At 40.1% G+C, this 20,000-nt stretch overlaps 2 protein-coding genes across 11 annotated transcripts in view; one reads left to right on the top strand and one right to left on the bottom strand.

Moving 5' to 3' along the window:
• The window catches only part of LOC143279777 (uncharacterized), a 43,179-nt gene extending 38,352 nt beyond the window's left edge, over positions 1–4,827 (top strand). For all 10 annotated transcript variants that reach the window (XM_076583928.1, XM_076583930.1, XM_076583925.1 and 7 more), the window contains one exon: positions 1–4,827. This exon is cut by the window's left edge and continues 1,519 nt beyond it. In XM_076583928.1, coding sequence (XP_076440043.1) covers positions 8–1,990 — 1,983 coding nt within the window. In that variant the 5' untranslated portion in view covers positions 1–7 and the 3' untranslated portion in view covers positions 1,991–4,827.
• A 6,632-nt stretch (positions 4,828–11,459) lies between these two features.
• Positions 11,460–20,000, bottom strand: part of LOC143279779 (growth arrest and DNA damage-inducible protein GADD45 alpha-like) — a 9,215-nt gene continuing 674 nt past the window's right edge. Inside the window, exons 2-5 of the mRNA XM_076583934.1 lie at positions 18,158–18,262; positions 16,663–16,918; positions 15,731–15,860; positions 11,460–14,078 (exon numbers count right to left, since the gene is read on the bottom strand). Of these exons, the coding sequence (XP_076440049.1) occupies positions 13,996–14,078; positions 15,731–15,860; positions 16,663–16,918; positions 18,158–18,262 (574 nt within the window). The 3' untranslated portion in view covers positions 11,460–13,995. The remainder of the gene's footprint in view (positions 14,079–15,730; positions 15,861–16,662; positions 16,919–18,157; positions 18,263–20,000) is intronic.

Consider the following 20,000-nt stretch of genomic DNA (forward strand, 5'->3'; position numbering starts at 1 on the left):
AATCGAGATGCTGACTCTGAAATCCTCCAAACATCGCTGCAAGTGCTACTCTCAGCAGTCTGGTTCCTTTCTCTACGGCCTGAGGCGTGATGCTCCATCCACTGAGAGGGTTCTCCTAGAGCGTCTGTTGAACATTCTTAGTCGAGCGGCAGCCCACAGAGGCAAGAACCCACAGAGACTGTGGGCAGAAAGTGAAAGACCTCATTGGTGGACTGGGGTCACCGATCTCCGATGGAAGAACCCACGTGAACACCCCAAGGACAATAAGGACACTCTGAAGAAGAAGATCGAGATCCTTGAAAAGGAACTGAAAAAACGAGGCTTGATGACAAAGGGGCTGGAAGAAGAACTGGAAATTCACCACGGAGGCAAGAAAACCGACCTGGAACTGAAGTCGGACTTTGAGGCTATCATCACCAAGGCCTCAGGACTGCATTTCATGCTGGACAAAGTCTCCAGTAAAATGGGACGTTCCCCCATCCTCAGTGACAAGATGGCCACCTACATCAGCGAGACAAAAAGCTGTGTTGATAAGATACACGTCATGATAAGCGCTATGTACCAACACGTACAGGCTCGGGAAGAGAAAAAGTCGGACTTATGGGCACAGATGGGTGTATCTAAACACCAACGACCGGTGTTGACAGATGACCTTCAGATGGATTCATTTAGCATCGACTCAGATCTAATGCCTGACCTCAGTAGTTATTGCTTAAATGAGGACGTGGGCCTGTCCACTTCACTTGGATTACAATCCATGACTAGTGTGACAGTGTCACCAGAGTCACCAGAACTCGATATTTCAACCTATTCACCGTTCACTGCGTCTTCGGATGGTACATTGTCGCCAGTTCCGAGTTCATCACAGGGCCTGGAGTCCTCACAAAGACTGGAGTATGGTCAAGATCCGTCGGCAAAACATCAAAGGTCTTTATCTGAACCAGACAGTACATCAGCAGAATTAGAAACAGGTCGCCTTGTTTTATCTGCCGTTCCTTTTGTGTCCAAGAGAAGCTGGTCACCGTCTGAACCTGAAGATCAGGAACCTGAGCAGACAAAAGCAAAGTCTCGCAGAATTCTGCCGTCTCAGACAGTGGGCTCCGGTGCTGCTGATGTTCTTGTACTAAGTGATGAGGAAGAGATCGATCACCTAGCGCTGACAGCTTCAGTGTCAGGCAGAGGACCTAGAAAAGACGTCAAGCCACCAGCTGAATCCGAAAGAATGCGTGTCAGATTAGCGTCAAAACCTCGGAGTCCACGTTCTCCGATATCAGCATTTTCGGCTGGTGAATACAAGTCTCTGTCACTGTCAATGCATCAACAGGTACAACATTCTACACCTGTTGTTAGCGACCGCGGTGTGCCCCCAATCTCCAGCATCCCGCGGAGAACGGAAGCAACAGCAAGTACGAGTACTAGCACACATAAAGCTATGGCATTTACTGGTGACGTTCTTCCTGCAGATGTTGTCGAGGATGCTGACCCTGAACTTTGTGACGTGGAGGCCATTTTGGAGGAAAGCGCGACGCCGACCATGAGCATGTATGCCACAAACATGGAGACGAGCGTGGATAAGCTGGCCGACATGACCATGGCCCTGTCCTGTGAAGACCTCCACGCCAGCGTCACGGAGAGAGTCATGACAGGGGAGCTGGCTGTCCCTACAAGCGTGGGAAAACGGCGTCGGGAACTAGCTGCAGGAACGACTGTAGAAAAACAAACACGGAGGCCTGGCTCGCTTAGTGTGGAACCGAAACCTGTGACTGGAAGCACAGGCGTGGAACACTCGCGTCGGTTCCTTGTGCTCCGGGAACAAGGTCCAGAAAAGCAGCATCGACCGCTTGTAGCCGTTGGGACGGGTGGTGTGCAGCATCAACATCGCTTTCTGCACCTGCCAGTCAGGCCGAGTGGGGTGCCCAGCGAGGAAGAAACTGAAGACACTTCGCTGTCCAGGGCTATCGGAAGTCTTAGTGGTGACTTTTTTCACTGACGGTGAACAACGCCACGTAGGATTTGGGAAAACTTGAACTACTGTTCCTGTCCTCACCCGACGGACCGAGCCCTTGTGCGTGCAGTTGTGAGAGGAGAGGGAGCGGGAGGAGGACATCAATATTCATTGAAATGGAATTGATTTTTTTTTTTATTTTTTTTTTTTTACGCTGGTATGGTTTGGGTGATTCCAAGTGATGTCACGTTTCTGCGCAGAAACCGACTTCAGACATTTTTTTTTTTTTTTTTTTTTACTGTGGTCAGCGGAAGCGATACCGATGGCTCTGTTGAGACACATTGAAGTCAGGAAACTGAAGACCCTGCTTGTTTGGTAATTTGAAAATTTGTGATTAAAATATGATAGATAATTGAGCGCTTCTTATTCTGTCGTGAGTCATTTTTTGGTAGATCATTGAAAGTTAACTCACTCAGTACGACCAGTCCTCTCTTCTCCTCTACATAGACCTCTCGGATGTCCAGTGGGTGTCTGAATGACTCAACCTTTAGCTTCCGGCGTCAGAATTGTGGTATTCTTTGTCAACATTCACCTCTTCAGTATAAAAGCCTTCCGCTTGCAATATTTTGATGATGGTAATTGGGGTGAAACGCTGTTAACGTCGTCTCTTTCACCGTTCGTATGGAGAGAGTTAATTAATGCTGAAATGTCAGGGTCCCGGATGCCTTTGACACAAGGTGGTGGCTGATGTACATTTGACTTTTCTTCATCAGCTGATTTCAGCTGCAGTTCTCTGTGTGTGAAAAAGCGAACCCAAGAAGACAATTCGTAAGAATTTTCTTTCCCATTGTTCATAATTGAAACCGTTTCGAAAAAATGTCTTTCTTTCATATGTGTCAGACATATATATATATATATATATATATATATATATATATATATCGGGTGTCCCCAGAAAAGTGAACCGCTTTTTGACAAGTAATCTCTCAGTGACAGAGAAACCGAATTCATTGAACATTTTCACACAGTAACCTTAGGGTATCATCAACAAGTCTTGCAAAATATCTAAAAGTTCGGACGCAAATTGTGCGAGTATTTTCAAATTCAAAACAGTGTGCCAAAAAATCCAGTATCAGAGGAAAACACTTATTTCAGTTTATGCTCAGTGTGGCCTCCATCTTCCTCCGCGACTAAACGAAGCCGTTCCTCCCAAGTAGAAATGCTTTTACGTATTTCTTCCACCGATATCTCCTCCCATGACATAATTATCCTGTCCTTTAACGCCTGCTCGGTCAATTTGTCTCTCACTCCCCGGTAAACTTTCCCCCTTCAGAGAGTCCCATATGGCACAATCCATTGGGTTACAGTCAGGACTTTGTGGAGGCCATTCATCCTTCTTGGTGAATTCTGGTGTAGCCTCCTCCAGATGGGCCTGGGTTACCCTACTTGTGTGTGAAGGAGGCCCATCTTGCTGAAACACGTAATTGTTTCTGGGATAAAGACGCCTACAATCCGGGAGAAGATTTCCATCCAATAACTGAATGTAGCTTTCACTATTATATATATATATATATATATATATATATATATGTGTGTGTGTGTGTGTGTGTGTGTGTGTGTGTGTTGTATACACAAAAACGCTTAAACGCTTGCACTTTATGTGTGTTCTTGGATTTTCGGACTATTAGTATAAAGTGCTTCACATCTATTCTTTCGCATTTGTTCCCCGTCATCTGTGAATACATTAAGCGTAGGAAATACTGATGTTGTTTTTTTCTTTCTTTCTTTTCTTTTCTTTTTTTTTCTTTCTTTCTTTTCTTTTTTTTTTTTTTTTTTTTTTTTTGAAAAGAATGGTATATTTCCATCATACCGTATCATGGAAAAAAAAGGAATTGGGAGATTAAGCAAATGATCAGAAGCGATATATTGTTTTTAATCTATTGTTCTTCAGATGAAGAAAAAAATGTTTTGCGTTTTGAAGCGGTTGAACTAAAACCAGCTTTTCAGATGGATGGTGTCAAGACGATTGGGTTGTTGGTTGAGGGGAGGGGGGCCAATGCATGGAGATGTTGAGTGTTGGAGTGAGTAAAACGGTGGGGTTTGTTGGGGTTTTTTTTCGGTTTACACTGACACTTTTTAATCAGTTAAACAAGCGGTCATCTCACATTTATTTGACGAAGTTGTTCCTTGTGTACGGAAATTTATTTGAGGGAGTGTTTGGTTCAAAGCGCAAAACACACACACACACACACACACACACACACACACACACACACACACACACACACACACACACACACACACACAAACACTCACTCACTCACTCACTCACTCACACACACACACATGAAACACAAACACACGCACATATCATAGCACAGCACACACGCGAGCGCGCGCACGCACACACACACACACACACACACACACACACACACACACACACACACATGTAGTGACATGAACTCTGCTCTGGCTGGACATTGCACGGGAAGTGTGCTGAGAGAGTACATTAAATGCAGTGTGATAGAAATTCAGAAAAACTGTACACGTGAGATCATGAGACAGACTCGTGAGTTTGCATTGAGACTTCTGACGAGGTGGTTGTTTATTCCTTGCCAGTCCTCGGGTTACACACACACACACACACACACACACACACACACACACACACACACACATCCCTGAAATCACCTTCAGTGTTGACAATCTTCAGCAGTCCATTGCTAATGTGTGACTTTTTCAACTCCTTGTTAAATAGTTCAGTTGGTTCGCTGTTATAGTTAGTTTTTCATTAGAAATATGTTATATTGTTATGGTTTAAACACACACACACACACACACACACACACACACACACACACACACACACACACACACACACAAAAACAAACTTATTTTCTATATGTAACACACACACACACACACACGCGCGCGCGCGCGCGCGCGCACGCACGCACGCTCGCTCACACACACACACACACATATATATATATATATATGAACCCACTTCATATAAAAGCGCGAATTACTTTTTTTCCCCTCTCCCTGCTTCTGTTCGCTGCTTTTTTTTTTTTTCTATATTTTTCGTGAAATGTCTTTGTTGCCTTATGCTTTACGTCGTTCTGTACATTAGCTACGTTAGTCAGAGGGAGTTTCCACGTTTTCTGTAACTTTTCTTCATTTTTCGTATATCCGTTTGATCTGTTGCATGTTTGTTTGTTATGTTTTGACATCTGATTCGTTGACAATGTGAATGCAGTTCCTCACGTTGGGAACTTGAATTATTATATCCTTTTTTTTTCTACCGTGTCAATTGATACTGGACAAGGAGAGAGACAAAGGAAATGTATGAAATCTGTTTGAAGTATGTGCACCAAAAACAATGTACGAAAAAGTGAATGATGTTACAATTTCATCACTGAATTACCAGGGGTCTAGGTAGCTTCGAAAAAAGAAGATATAGGTAAGTTTTTCAACACCTCCGTAAAAAAAAAAAAAAATAAAAAAAATAAAAAATCCATGAATTTCTCACAAGACACACACAATAATATCTAACAATAACAGCGACTCGTTTGCAAACAAGCAGCGAGGCGAAAAGCTGTCCAGATTACAAGTAACTGTTTATTCCTCTTTTGAAATGCTCCCATTTATATCTTACACACTATAAAGTGATTGATTAATTGATTGATTAGAGCAGCGTAGCTGTTACTTAGCGTGCGAAAAGGACCAAGAACATATCACATTTTACTTTGAGGACGTATAAATATTTGATCCGTACTTTTGGAGAGAGATTTATAAACAACAACAACAACAACAACAAAACCGTAGACTGACTTGGAAATAGTAGTAAAGAATCAAAAGAAGAAAGGAAGTAGGACTGAAATGGTTTCAAACAAAAATATATTCATAATTATAATCTGTCTGACCAACAGTCTGTCAAGGACAAGGATGTGCTGCAAGCAGCGACAGATGCAATGTCTGTGACAATGATAAAGATGCAATAGAACACTATCGGTATAAGGAAAAAAAAATATTTGATCGTCATATGGTTTATGGTAAACCAGACTTGAAACATTTCGAGTGCATTTTCTGAAGCCTACTGATGAGAGGTAAGATGGGATGTTAGGAACTGTACTATAACTTTTCCTCCTTGTTGTGATATTCATCCACCACCCTGGTCTCCAATGGAAGATCAAGACATTCGGAACAATCGTGGTTTTGGGGGGTTTTTTTGTTTGTTTTTTTTGCAACCTTCAGACATCATTTGGTGTGTGGGGACATGGTTATAGAGAATTTGGCACTGGTGGTGGTGGTATGTTTCAAACACTTGTCAAAGGTAAAAGCATTTAAAAAGAACACGCGATTTGCGTATTTTTGTTGTTGTACATTTGTGTTTGTTTTTGTTTTAGAACTTCTTGTTTGTTAGCTTTGCAGCTTTGAGGGTGATTTGTGGTTTTTATTTTTAGCTGTTTTGTTATTATTTTGTTGTTGCTGTTATATGATATCATGCATATATATGTGTATATATTATACTATAATAATAATGATTATAATATGATTGATATATATATATATATATATATATATATATATATATCTTCTTTTCATCCACATCCTCCTCTTCTTCTTCTGTCACTCTTATCGATGAAGAGATGAAGATAATCCCACTTGGTTATTTTGTTTGGAGATTGAAGCAGATCAGTTATTTCAAATGGCTGTAATTGAACCTGAAGGGCCAATGGAGACTGTCCGATTTTTGAATAAAGTTCAGGTCAAAATATTTTTAAACGATTTGACTAATAGTCATTGATCATCACTCGGTGAGGCCAATCTACAACCTACGTCACAATAGTAGTGATAGTAGTAGCAGTAGTTTTTGTTGTTGCTATTGTTGTAGTGACAGTAGTGGCAATAGTTGTAGTTGTGGTGGTGGTGGTGGTTGTGTGTGTGTGTGTGTGTGTGGTTTTTGGTTGGTTTGCTGTTGGTTTTTTTTTTAATCTTTTTGTTTTTTTGGGGGGGACGGGGAGGGAGGGAGGGGGGAGGTATAGAATATATGTTCTTATGGTGGGCAGTGCTTTGAGAAATACCTTCAGTTTTTGTGCCCGTCGTCAATGTTGTTTGCGTGCATTTGCGGCCCCGACCAAAATCCGCGATCTGACGGACAGCCCAGAACCCGATCTGTTGTACCCCGTGAAGTCAATGCAATGTACTACGCGTATGCGATGTGTTCAAAATTGAGATTTTACTTCATTCCTTGCAGCTCTTGCTGTGGTATTTCTAATTCGATGGCCCGCTGATGAACGGTTTTGTAAGTAGTTATACATGCTTGCAAATCTGTCTGTCTGTCTGTGACTCTCTCTCTCTCTCTTTCTGTCTGTCGGCTCTGTCTGTCTGTCTGTCTGTCTGACTCTCTCTCTCTCTCTAATGTAGGCTTCACTTGTGTTTTTGCGAAGATGGGTTTTGACCATACTTGGATAAATCGGGTTGCTTATCATTAAAAAAAAAAATAAATAAATAAAATAAAAAGTTTTCTTCCACTCTTGATTGGTGGCAAGTCTGGAATTGACATGATAATGTAACTGAAATATTTGGAATTAAAAGAACATATTGCAGGGGTCGTAGTTTGAAAACCTTTCTTTGCTGACGCGTGTTGACAGACATATGAGGTGCATATAACAACAGGATTCAGACTCGGTGTGACTCATCAGCCTGTCCATCCTTCAATGTGTTGTCAAGAAATACGATATATTATGTCCTTTATGCAAGAAATGAAGATGAAGTTAACTCACTCAGTACGGCCAGTCCTCTCTTCTCCTCTACACAGACCCCTCGGATGTCCAGTGGGTGTCCAAAAATGACCCAACCTTTAGCTTCCGTCGTCAGAATTGTGCTATTCTTTGTCAACATTCACGTCTTCAGTATAAGAGCCTTCCGCTTGCAATATTTTGATGATGGTAATTGGGGTGAAACGCTGTTAAGGTCGTCTCTTTCGCCGTTCGTGTGGAGAGAGTTAAGCTTGTCTGATATAAAACACCGAGTAACGCTGGAGAAAGATTCATTCGGCCTGAATGTTATAAACAAAGTATGTGTTCAAGCTGAAATCACTGTTGTCGTGTACTGACGTTACTCTTTGTGTTTGTAGGCTACAAGGTCTTGGTTTAGGAAAATAGCTACTTCCTAAATTGTTCTGTTCCTTCTGTTCAGGATCTATCGACACTTGATCGCACCCTCTCATAAAGGGCCATATCCTGTAATGAATTAGAAATTAATCTCTCTCTCTCTCTCTCTCTCTCTCTCTCTCTCTCTCTCTCTCTCTCTCTCTCTCTCCAACTAATTTATCAATGAATATTTTAAGAAATGCTATTTGTGATATTTTCACTATATTGAGCTTTTACTTTTTGGGCAGCAGTGATTATTCTTAATGTGACCTCAAAGAACAAAGGGTGTGTGCAGTAATTTGATGATCTTGTCCTGTGTACAAAAACGCGATGAAAAACAAACAAACAAAAAAACGAAAAACGTGATGAATGCCATTGGATATCTTATGACTACTATACTTCAGTGTCGACTTTGAAGTCAAGATTTTTTTATTTTATTTGATCCTTGGGGTTCAGAAGGATTCCTTGCTCTGGTATATATTCCGTCAGGTATGAGTGTTTATTGTTATTGTGTACAACAACGAATAAAATAAGAAAAAACAGAAGCAGTTCTCAATGATCATCATCGTCTTGGTCATGGTCACAATAAGATAAGAATTCTCTGTGGTTCACTTTTTCTTATAAAAAATAAAAATAAAAAATAAAAAAGAGGGGGTGGGGGCAATACTGTGGAATTGTTTATCGGTTATTGATAACTGCATGTATTCGAAGATCTTAAAAACCAACCAGGAAGTGTGGATTGAAACATATATAGACCGTCATTATATCTTTAAAACCTTAAAACTGTCTGATGACGCGTATTCCTTTACGCTTATCTAAACATTTGATGGATGTTTTGGATGTGTCGTGTCATTCGTAGATTCAGGTACGGGCAAACATACTCCAGAAAAAGAGATTTTGTGTGAGGGTTACTCAATTCAGTATTAGGCCGTGGATTTTTTTTTTCCATGGGGTATATACCACACTGAGTAAAAGACATTACTTGAAACAACTTTTTTTTTTTGGGGGGGGGGGGTTGTGTTCTCTTTTTCTCTTTGTTGCATCCGCTTGAATGCGGAAAATGTATCTCTCATTCCTCTCCCGGCATAAAGGAAAATGATGTCAGAAAAACGACCCACAGGGATAATAACCCCATGCTCACCAACGTCCACTAGTAAGCCGTTCGCCAATAAGGTGAATAAGTGTAGATTACACGCTTGCAGAACGCAGAAGTTATGTGGTTTGGATTCACGCAAAGAGAGCTCAACAATGCAATGATTTATCGCTGTGTGATTTTCTTCCTCCGGTCACTGAGGTGAAGCTGAGAGTTCAGTTTGGCTTCCCCCGTCCACCCCCCCGCCCCTAAATTCATGCACTTGGGTTGATCGGGAGAGTTGAGATAACGACTTAGGGGCTTGTGCCTCTGAGGTGATGGTCTGTTCAGTGCTGGGTTCTTGGTTTTGTAAGATTTCGTTGCATGTGGTGAAGAAGGGGGCTCCGTGTGTGTGTGTGTGTGCGTCTGTCTGTGTGTGTGTGTGTGTGTGTGTGTGTGGAGGGGTGGGGGTGTCTGCCCAGGAGTGAGGTCCATCTGACGCACCGAGACGGAGCACTGTGGACTGGACTTGTGTTGGTCTGGACACTTCTCATTCTGTGGACGGTGCTCGAACAGGTAAAATTAACAGACCACCCTTCTGCCTGACACTACTCCCGTACGTCTAACCTGGTGGTTTTGAAATAACGGCCATGTCTACCGAGAGAGAACTTATAAGTGTTCAACCGTCAATCGTCGAGTTTCAGTTTCAGTTTCACTTTCTCAAGGAGGCGTCACTGCGTTCGGACAAATCCATACACGCTACACCACATCTGTTGAGCAGATGCCTGACCAGCAGCATAACCCAACGCGCTTAGTCAGGCCTTGAGTGCATGCTTACATATTTGTGTACCTATGAAAGGGGATTTCATTTTACGTAATTTCGCCAGAGGACAACACTCTCGTTGCCATGGGTTCTTTTTCAGTGCGCCAAGTGCGTGCTGCACACGGGACCTCGGTTTATCGTCTCATCCGAAAGACTAGACGCTCAGTTTGATTTTCCAGTCAAACTTGGGAGAAAGGGCGAGAGCGGGATTCGAACCCACACCCTCACGGACTCTCTGTATTGGCAGCTGAGCGTCTTAACCATTCTGCCACCTTCCTCAATCGTCGAATGAGTAGTAGTAGTAGTAGTAGTATTACCATCATCATCATCATTATTATTGTTATTATTATTATTATTGTTATCATCATCAAAATCACCATCATTAGCATTGTTATTACCATCATTGTCATTATTATGATAATGATAATTATTATCGTCATTATTATTGTTTCCATTATTTTTACGACGATGATGATGATGGTGATGATGATGATGATTAATCAGGCTTACAATACATTGTCAGTCAGAGTTTTGTTGTTGTTTTTTACACACTTATTAAACAGATTTTTCTTCATTCAGCAAACAGGTTGAATTCCTTTTCAGCTGTTGAATGTATGTGCCTTCAATAGCTTCAATCATTATCTTTTAAGTTTTTGTTTTCTATTAAAGCTTTTCACATTGGCAAAAAGTCTATGAGGAGTACAAACTGGTGACTATTATTTTATATGATGATGATGATAATAATATGATTGTATTGTATTGTATTCTATTGTATTGTATACTCATTTTTTTGTCACAACAGATTTCTCTGTGTGAAATTCGGGCTGCTCTCCCCATGGAGAGCGCGTCGCTACATTGAGAGCACCACCCATTTTTTTGTATTTTTTCCTGCCTGCAGTTGTTGTTTTTTTTGTTTGTTTGTTTTGTTTTGTTTTTCCTATGGAAGTGGATTTTTTTAAACAGTGCTATTAAAATATTCTCCGCAATCATTATGTGACAAAAGCAACAATTAATGCTTTATCTATTTTACAATAATTTTCAAATACACACGTTCTTAGTTGCTTGTGTTTTATTGTTATGCATGCAGTGCTTACTTGCTTTGTATTCCCTGCAAGTCCAGGATGTTGTTTTGCGAGACAACATTAAAGGAGAATTGCATACAATCACATTTGAGTCTTTGCACGCATACACATGTGTGTGTGTGTGTGTCTGTGTGTGTGTGTCTGTGTGTATGCGTGCATATGCATGCTTAGAATCTCTTCCATACACAATCTAGTAGAAATGGATTAGACAGCCTCTTTCTGTTTCTATCATGCATGCAGACATATGCGCATGAACACATATACACACATATGCAAACACACACAAATCCACATGTGCGCACGCACACACACGCACACACAATCATGCACACACACACACACACACATGCACATAAACACACACAAAGTGGCTGATTTTTATAAAAAAAATTTATTGTCACTCTTCACGAAAGCCAAATGACCTCTGTACACCATGCATGCATGGTTCCAATACCATGATGCATCTTGATGCTGATTCATGTGACAAAGCATGAGAAATCAGAAATCAGCCATTTTCAGTAAGTAATACCACAGTTAATTTTTACTCTTCTGACAATCAGTATACGATAACATGCATGAGAGGTTTTGGAGACTTTTTTTTCTGACAGCGAATTACAGCAGTCAATACAACAAGAGAAATAAATGTGGTAAAGCATATAATTTTTTTAAATGTTTTTGGCAGATTTCCAACAGAAAAGTCATCCACCAAAACCATTGTAATGATGGGTGGTGGTTGAATATACTTCTTTTTTTTTCTGTTTGGCATATATCATCTTGAATCAGTTCCCAACTTGTGGGCTGTTTCAGAATGTTCTCAATACAGAATTACAGATAAATTGAACAGCATGGTTACTGTAAGAGTCAGAGTGTCTGATGCAAAGAATAAAGGGAAGTCATCCAAGAGCAACAGGAACATACACATGAATATAATTCATTCTTATTATATTATTATTATCTCAGGTGCTGGTTAAAGATGTTTTACAGACAACAGGGATAATAACACTCACACTGAAAGTAAACTGTATATGTGTATGCCATCTGCAGATTAAACAAAGGAAAGCTTTGCATGCAGAGAAACCACAGTTCTGGTTTATTTTTAATTTAGTTAACATTTCAACTGTTCTGTTTACATATTTTTCTCACATCCTAAACACAGAGGAGTTTTTTTGTTGTTTTGTTTTTTTGTTTGTTTGTTTTAGCATTATGCAAATAATACATAGAAAAGCAAACTCCGAGAAGGCAGGTATGCTATTCATCATAACACCAGACAAATTGAAAAAGATGGCACAGAACTGAAACAAAATAACAACAAAATCTTCATTGCAAATTATCACCTGGTGTACTTTCATTTAAAAAAACAAAACAGTAACACACACACACACACACACACATCTAACGGAGAAAAACGTGTGGTTAAAGTATTTTCTTTGGGTTTTACAACATCTCCACCAGTAAAATGTTGAACCTCTAACTGTCATAAAGTGCTAAGTAAAACGTGGGAAAACAGAATTTGTGGTCTGTGCCTTGGGAACTTTTGAGGAGGAATTTCATTACATTTTGGAATGTACAAAACATAATTGAAAACAGAATGACACCCAGAAAAAAAAAATCTTAAACAAATATCAGTAAAGTCTTTCAGTTAGTGGCCAGCATAACAGAGTGGTTGCACTTAAATCATAAGAACAGGCGTGTTCGGCAACAGGAAGGGAAGAACCATAACCCAGCACCTTGTACATAGGGCTAGGAGGACTAGAACTAGGTAGAAAATTTTAAAAAAGTATGCTGCTTGCAGCTCAATAAAACTTCAAAGTGTAAACATACTGAAGTGCACAAACTGTTATAACATGCTAAAAAACAAAACAAAAAAACACCCCAGTTAATTTCATTACTGCGCCTTTTGACTTCTCTCCCCTTTCCAACTGATCAAAGTCTTCCCTCTCCAAAAAACAGCTTTGAAATGGCTTCATATTTATGCTTATTATTCACTGAATTGTTTTGTGGTGACAGGGCAATCGTGGAGAACATTTAGTTGAAATGTTCAGATAGGCTTAAAGCTCTGGAGTCCAAATGCTTCAAGAAATGAGCTTTTTCTTTCAAGTTCGTGACTGTCAATGAATGATATGATATTCTCAATGAAAGACAAGGGACATTAAAAAACAGTCAGTGTTCAACAGCTCTGACACAAGCAGAGAATGAAAGATGAGGAATTTGCAAAATGAAAGGGAAACCCGGAAAATAATAATAATAAATACAATATATACATGAAAGCATGTCCATTGCCAATCTGTTCAACAATCAATATATACAGATCATTTAGAGGAAATCATTGCACATTGGTCACTCTGTGTATGTGTGTGTGTGTGTGTTGGTGGGTGTGTGTGCATGTGTGCATGTGTGTGTGGATGCGTGCGTGCGTGCATGTGAGTGTATGTGTGTGTGCATGTGCACACATAATTCAACACTTTCATTGACTCTCTCATTCTAAAAACAGGAATTACAGTAATGACAGACTGATATCAACAGTGATGATCTTATCAATGACAGACTGATGTCAACACTAAATAAAAGTAACAATCTTGCCGATGACAGACTAGTGTTGACAACGATGATCTTGTCGACTGCAGACTGATGCTAACAGCAACAGTCTTGTCGATGACAGATTGGTATTGACAGCAACGATCTTGTAGATGATTGACTGACATAAAGAGCAATGATTGTCAATGACAGACTGATGCTGACAGCAACGACCATCCACGAATGGAAGGAGAACTGACGAGGGAACGCTGCCGATGTTGGGCGATGTGACCGCTGCAGATGATGGTGGTGATGTGTGTCCGGAGTGATGTAGCCCTTCTGTTAAGACATGCCTGTGACGGAGGGGGCAGGGGCTGTGGTGGCAGCATGTCGCTGACTCACTGAAGCAGCGCGGAGAGGTAGGAGGTGGGCTGGGACGAAGCCTGAATCGGGGTCTTCATCTTGGTTTTCAGCTTGAAACCTGCAAGTATGAGGAAAGCAACGTGTTGAAGTCTTGCAGTTTTTAATCCGGAGATATAGATCAAAAGAAAAAAAAAAAAGATGTGTGTGCGGCTGGTGTGTATGTTTGTATGTGTGTACACAGACTAGATTACATGCACACACACACACACACACACACACACACAGAATAAAATCACTTAATCCTCTGACCTTTGTTTGGGTAAAGAGGATAGACAGTAGCAACACAGACGTTTCATAAGCAGTAGATTGTTAGAAAACAAAAAATTGATTTTAAAAGCAATAAAAATCAAAGCCTTATCAGTCTTTTAAAACAACCCACATGAAATAGGAAATAACATAAAGAAATGAACATATCACATTACAATCTTTCCCCTCTTTATGCCCCTTCCCCTGCTTTAAACACACTGCTGTAAAAACAAAATTACAAAAATCAGACATACACTGGCTTTGGAGTATTAAGGAATAAACTGATTCCTATCATACAATTTGGGACATTCCATTGCAAAGTGAAATTCAACTCCAAATACATTCACATAAGTTATAACAAATGCACAATTCTTTTGGAATGTTATATGATGCATGAAACTATGAGTGGTAAATTGTGACAACTGCATCTAAACTGAAATAAAAATATGAAGTTTAAGTATGTAGTATGTGAAAAATATATTTCCCTTTACCAAATTCAGTATAGAAACTTTTCATAAAAAAATAAACATGCTCTGATAACTAGATTCAGTCCAATTTTTGATAAATCCTGCAATGCTGGACTCGCACATGACCAGGAATAAATTCATAAATCATCAGAAATGTCCTTGTTAAGCAGACTTGACCTTTTGTCTTTCAACTTGACCAGAGTACAAAGCCAGCAAACACAGCATCACTGAGTCCTAGCGGACATGGGAAGGGAGATAACCTACATGAATCAAGTTGAGGTGCCTGCCAGTTCTGGTATGTTGTCATTCTCAACAATGACTTCATTTGTCATTTTTCAAAATAACGCAAGTGTTAATGTTTTTATTCTTATTTTTAAGCAAGTCAGCTAAACAAGCAAAACACTTTATCTTGAAACTCCAACAGCCTAAAAAAAAATTAAATGCTCTGTTTAAACAAACACACACTAAAAAAAACTGTGATAACAAAATATAACAATATCCAAATTTCCAGTCAATGTTACGGTGAAAAAAATTTTTTTTTAAAAAGGTTACATATAATCAGGGAAATGTATAACGCTTTTGTCGGTCTGTGCAATTTTTTCAGACACAATCTGAAGGACTGCCTCAAAACAAGACACACTGATGTAGAGCATGACATTGTCATCAAATTTTGAACAAATATGATGGGCATTTGAGGTGGATTTGTGTTGGGTTTGTTTTTTTGTTGTTGTTTTTTCCTGTTTTTTTCCTTTCTTTTTTTAGTTTTAGCCATTTACAACACTGAAACATGTCAGCATATCATGATGAGGTTTGACTTGATTGTAGAGGTCTTTCGAAATTCATAGCCTGAATGAATTTACCAACCTGTATCTTATTTCACACAAACATGCCACACACAAACAAGCACTTCAGAAGAGAAGTAAACCCTGCGTCCATTCTGCAGTTTTAGAATCTTTTTTTTTTTTTTTTTTTTTTTTCACAAAAACAAAATGCTCACCAAGTTTCTTGTCCACTCCAGTCTGCGTCAGATCCGGAATAGTGACAGACGGATCTGTGTGGTTCTGCATCTTCTCTTTGATGTAGTCAGCCACCATGTCATCCTCAAAGCTCGTGTCGTGTTTAGGATACTGCAACACAATCAACAGGATAAGATTACCAAGTCAGGATATGATTACCGAGCGTCTGTGCATATGTGACGTCTCTCACAGGAGATCGCTGTATGTGTGATTCATATTATACATAAACTGTGACTCATGACTCTTATTAACTGGAAATTGAGCCTTCTCTTAACTGTGTTGGCCTTATCCACTGCATATGCTTGCTTTTAGTATAAAACATGCACATGGACACACACACTCAAAGTCACACACACGTGTTACCGTTTTGGGTTTTTTTTCATGTTTGTTATACAGTGTAATGGGTTTGTAATTAGCTACTGTTACTCATGTTGTTCAACCTTTTTGCCATTCATGCTGTGACAACTATGTGAACTTTCACTGTATAAATCATTCTTTTTTTATATGCTGCACACGCATGCACACACATACACAACACACACACTTTATACACACAACACACATACCACAAACACACATGACACAACACAAACATAACACAACACAACACAAACAACACAAACAACAAAAAGCCGAGAGGTGGCTAGGGGGACGGAGGAAGCGACACTTACATCGAATAATAACAAAAACAAACAAAAATCAAACGCAGTTTCAGTTTCAGTAGCTCAAGGAGGCGTCACTGCGTTCGGACAAATCCATATGTGCTACAACACATCTGCCAAGCAGATGCCTGACCAGCATCACCCAACACGCTTAAGTCAGGCCTTGAGGAAAAAAAAAAAGGATAAATACATAAAACAAAAAAAAGAACTACTACTACTAATAATAATATGTATAATCAAACGCAACAAACCTTAATCATAACACACCCCAAGCCGTCACTGTTGACCTGGACGGGCGGCTTGGTCACCGGGTCAGCAGCAAGCTTGGAGGAGAGGGTGAGGCAGGTGGACATGAGGTGTGTCAGCTTGTTCTCCCCTTTCATGTGCAGAAGGTTGATGTCATTCTCCTGGCAGAAGGCCCGGATCAGCAGCAAGGGGATTTTGATTTCCGCCGGAAGACTCTGGGACAGTTGGACCAGCAGGCACAGCATCAGATTTTCCGGGCCGCTGTCAACAAAAGATATGATGTTTGTAGTTAAAGAAGATTGTCCGGGCCGCTGTCAACAAAAGATATGATGTTTGTAGTTAAAGAAGATTGTCCGGGCCGCTGTCAACAAAAGATATGATGTTATGTTTGTAGTTAAAGAAGATTGTCCGGGCCGCTGTCAACGAAAGATATGATGTTTGTAGTTAAAGAAGATTGTCCGGGCCGCTGTCAACAAAAGATATGATATTTGTAGTTAAAGAAGATTGTCTGGGCCGCTGTCAACAAAAGATATGATGTTTGTAGTTAAAGAAGATTGTCCGGGCCGCTGTCAACAAAAGATATGATGTTTGTAGTTAAAGAAGATTGTCCGGGCCGCTGTCAACAAAAGATATGATGTTTGTAGTTAAAGAAGATTTTCCGGGTTGCTGTCAACAAAAGATATGATGTTTGTAGTTAAAGAAGATTGTCCGGGCCGCTGTCAACAAAAGATATGATGTTTGTAGTTAAAGAAGATTGTCCGGGCCGCTGTCAACAAAAGATATGATGTTTGTAGTTAAAGAAGATTTTCTGGGCCACTGTCAACAAAAGATATGTTGGTAGTAAAAGAAGATTGTCCAGGCAGCTGTAATTGTGTAAACAAAAATATGATGTTTGTAATTAAAAAAAGATTGTCCTACAGCTATCAACAAGGATATGATGTTTGTATATATATATATATATATATATATATATATATATATATATATATATATATATAAAGGGTGTTCCAGCAACTGTCAATAAAGATATGATGTTTGTAGTTAAAAAAAAAAAAAGGTTGTCCAGGCAACTGTTCTATCATTCATTTATTCATTGTGTTCATTCATAAATAAGGAATATATTTTGTTATAGTACATCAAGAATCAGGTAGAAAGTTTTATGAATAAGAGAGAGATCTATATAGATGAAGACACATAGTTGTGTGTGTGTGTGTGCATGCGTGTCACTGTGTGTATGTATGTCACTATGTCCATGTGTGTGTGTGTGTGTGTGTGTGAGTGTGTATGTGTGAGTGAGTGTGTATGTGTGTGTGTGTGTGTGTGTGTGGTGTGTGTGTGTGTGTGTGTGTGTGTGTGTGTGCGTGTGTGCGTGTGTGTGTGTGGTGGTGTGTGTGTGTGCGTGTGTGCATGTGTGTATGCGCATGTGTGTGTGTGTGTGTGTTTGTGTGCGCGCGCACGCATATATATGCCTAATCTCCACACCTCTGTCGCTGCACTGACCTCTGCATGAGCTGCACGCACTGCTGGATGCCTGACGTCACCCTGTCCTCCTCCATTCCCTGCTTCACCACTTCCACCACTGCCCGGCTGACGGCCTCGCTGTGTCTGTTCAGGGGCAGGACAAAACACACAATGCATTCATAACAATCGATATACATAGATTATACTGCCATTTCATTAAGCAAGTCAGTTGCTATTTCATTTATAATGGTATAGTGACAAGCTGAAAATCAACCATCATAGCATACTGTGGTGTTGGGTTGGGGTGTGGGAGATGCATGAAGGGAGGGGGGTGGGGCTCGGGGGGGAGGGGGGGGGAGGTGGATGAGGAAAAGTCAAATGTGTGTGTGTGTGTGTGTGTGAGTGAGAGATAGAGTTGAGTATGTGTGTTCAACTTCATGCATACTTGTTATAAGATTGTGTGTGTGTGTGTGTGTGTGTGTGTGCACGCACATGTGTGTGTATGTGCATGTGTCTGTGCATGTGCGTGCATGCGTGTGTGTGTGTGTGTGTGTGTGTGTGTGTGTAACATACAGTTCTCCCAACAGCATTCCATTCTAATCTCTACCATCTACTGTTTGACTGCCCAATGCTCATATACTTAATATTATTGAAAGAGAACAGTAACTTGAATAAGACAATACTGCTTGTAAGTTACATTATAACATATAAGCACAACTGCAAGATAAAGTGAAGGTTCAATGTACAGTATGATTATCACCAACTAGCATCAGTTGCACTTGCAGTGGTTATCTCTTGTCAGTCAGCAACAACATTAATCAAATGACTTCCTTGTCCATGGTACGTCACAGACCTAACTCGTTTTACGTCAATGGAATTATCATGAGAATGCAATCAGAACAGCTTAGTGGGTGAGTCAACCTTGGAAGGAACTGACAATTCTCCTGAAATGTGGATGATGGGAAGGCCGTATGGCTGTGCTATGCTTAGCGGATGGTATACTTCGTTATGATGTGTCAGGGCTGTTTGTTTGTTGGGGTTTTTACTTCCGTCCATTCACTGATTCAGAATGGCTGCGATTTTTCATGAGTTATTGGTTCATAACCCCACCCCCACACCCCCCCACGCCCTCTCTCTCTCTCTCTCTCTTTCTCTCTATTATAACCCACACACAAACATTTCTGTTTTAGGCCTACATTAACACTCACACTGATTTCATGATTTTTCTAGATTTTTTTTTTTTTTTTTAGATGCCTAATATGATAGTATTTAAGTATCAATTCATCATTGTGATACATGTATGTGACCAGTTTTTAAGTATTGGGATTGGTTTTAAGCATTGTGATGTTTTAAGTTTTGTGATATTACATTGGGCGTTGTGATGTATATTTGAAAGGTGCATTGGTTGGGTACTGTAGTGTGAGAAATGTGCAATGAGAGTGGTGTTGTGTGCGTTTTGTGTGTGTGTGTGTGTGTGTGTGTCTGTGTGTGTGTGTGTGCGTGTGTGCGTGTGTGTGTGTGTGTTGGCTGGATGTCTGTGTTTGTTATGTTATGGATGTTGGTGTTTCAGTTTGTGTTCAAATGTGTATTTCACTTGTCAGATTTTAAATTGTACAGAGGCAACTGAGCATGTTTTTCTATGAGGGTGCTGTGTGAACTGGATTATTATTGTTAATGTTATTACCTTTGGCGTGGTCTCCTGTGGTTTGTCATGTTTGCTTCTTTGTTAGATCAACCTAAAAGTTAAAGATCCTGAAATCCATGTCAGTGTTCAGTGGGTGATGGAAACACAAAAAATACCCAGCACGCATCAACCAGGACAGAGTTATCAGCAATACGATGTTGGTCGTGTAATGAAAAGAAGGAGAAGAACTGTGTTGAT

This window comes from Babylonia areolata, chromosome 3 (genome assembly GCF_041734735.1).
Source record: "Babylonia areolata isolate BAREFJ2019XMU chromosome 3, ASM4173473v1, whole genome shotgun sequence".
Lineage (NCBI taxonomy): Eukaryota > Metazoa > Mollusca > Gastropoda > Neogastropoda > Buccinidae > Babylonia > Babylonia areolata.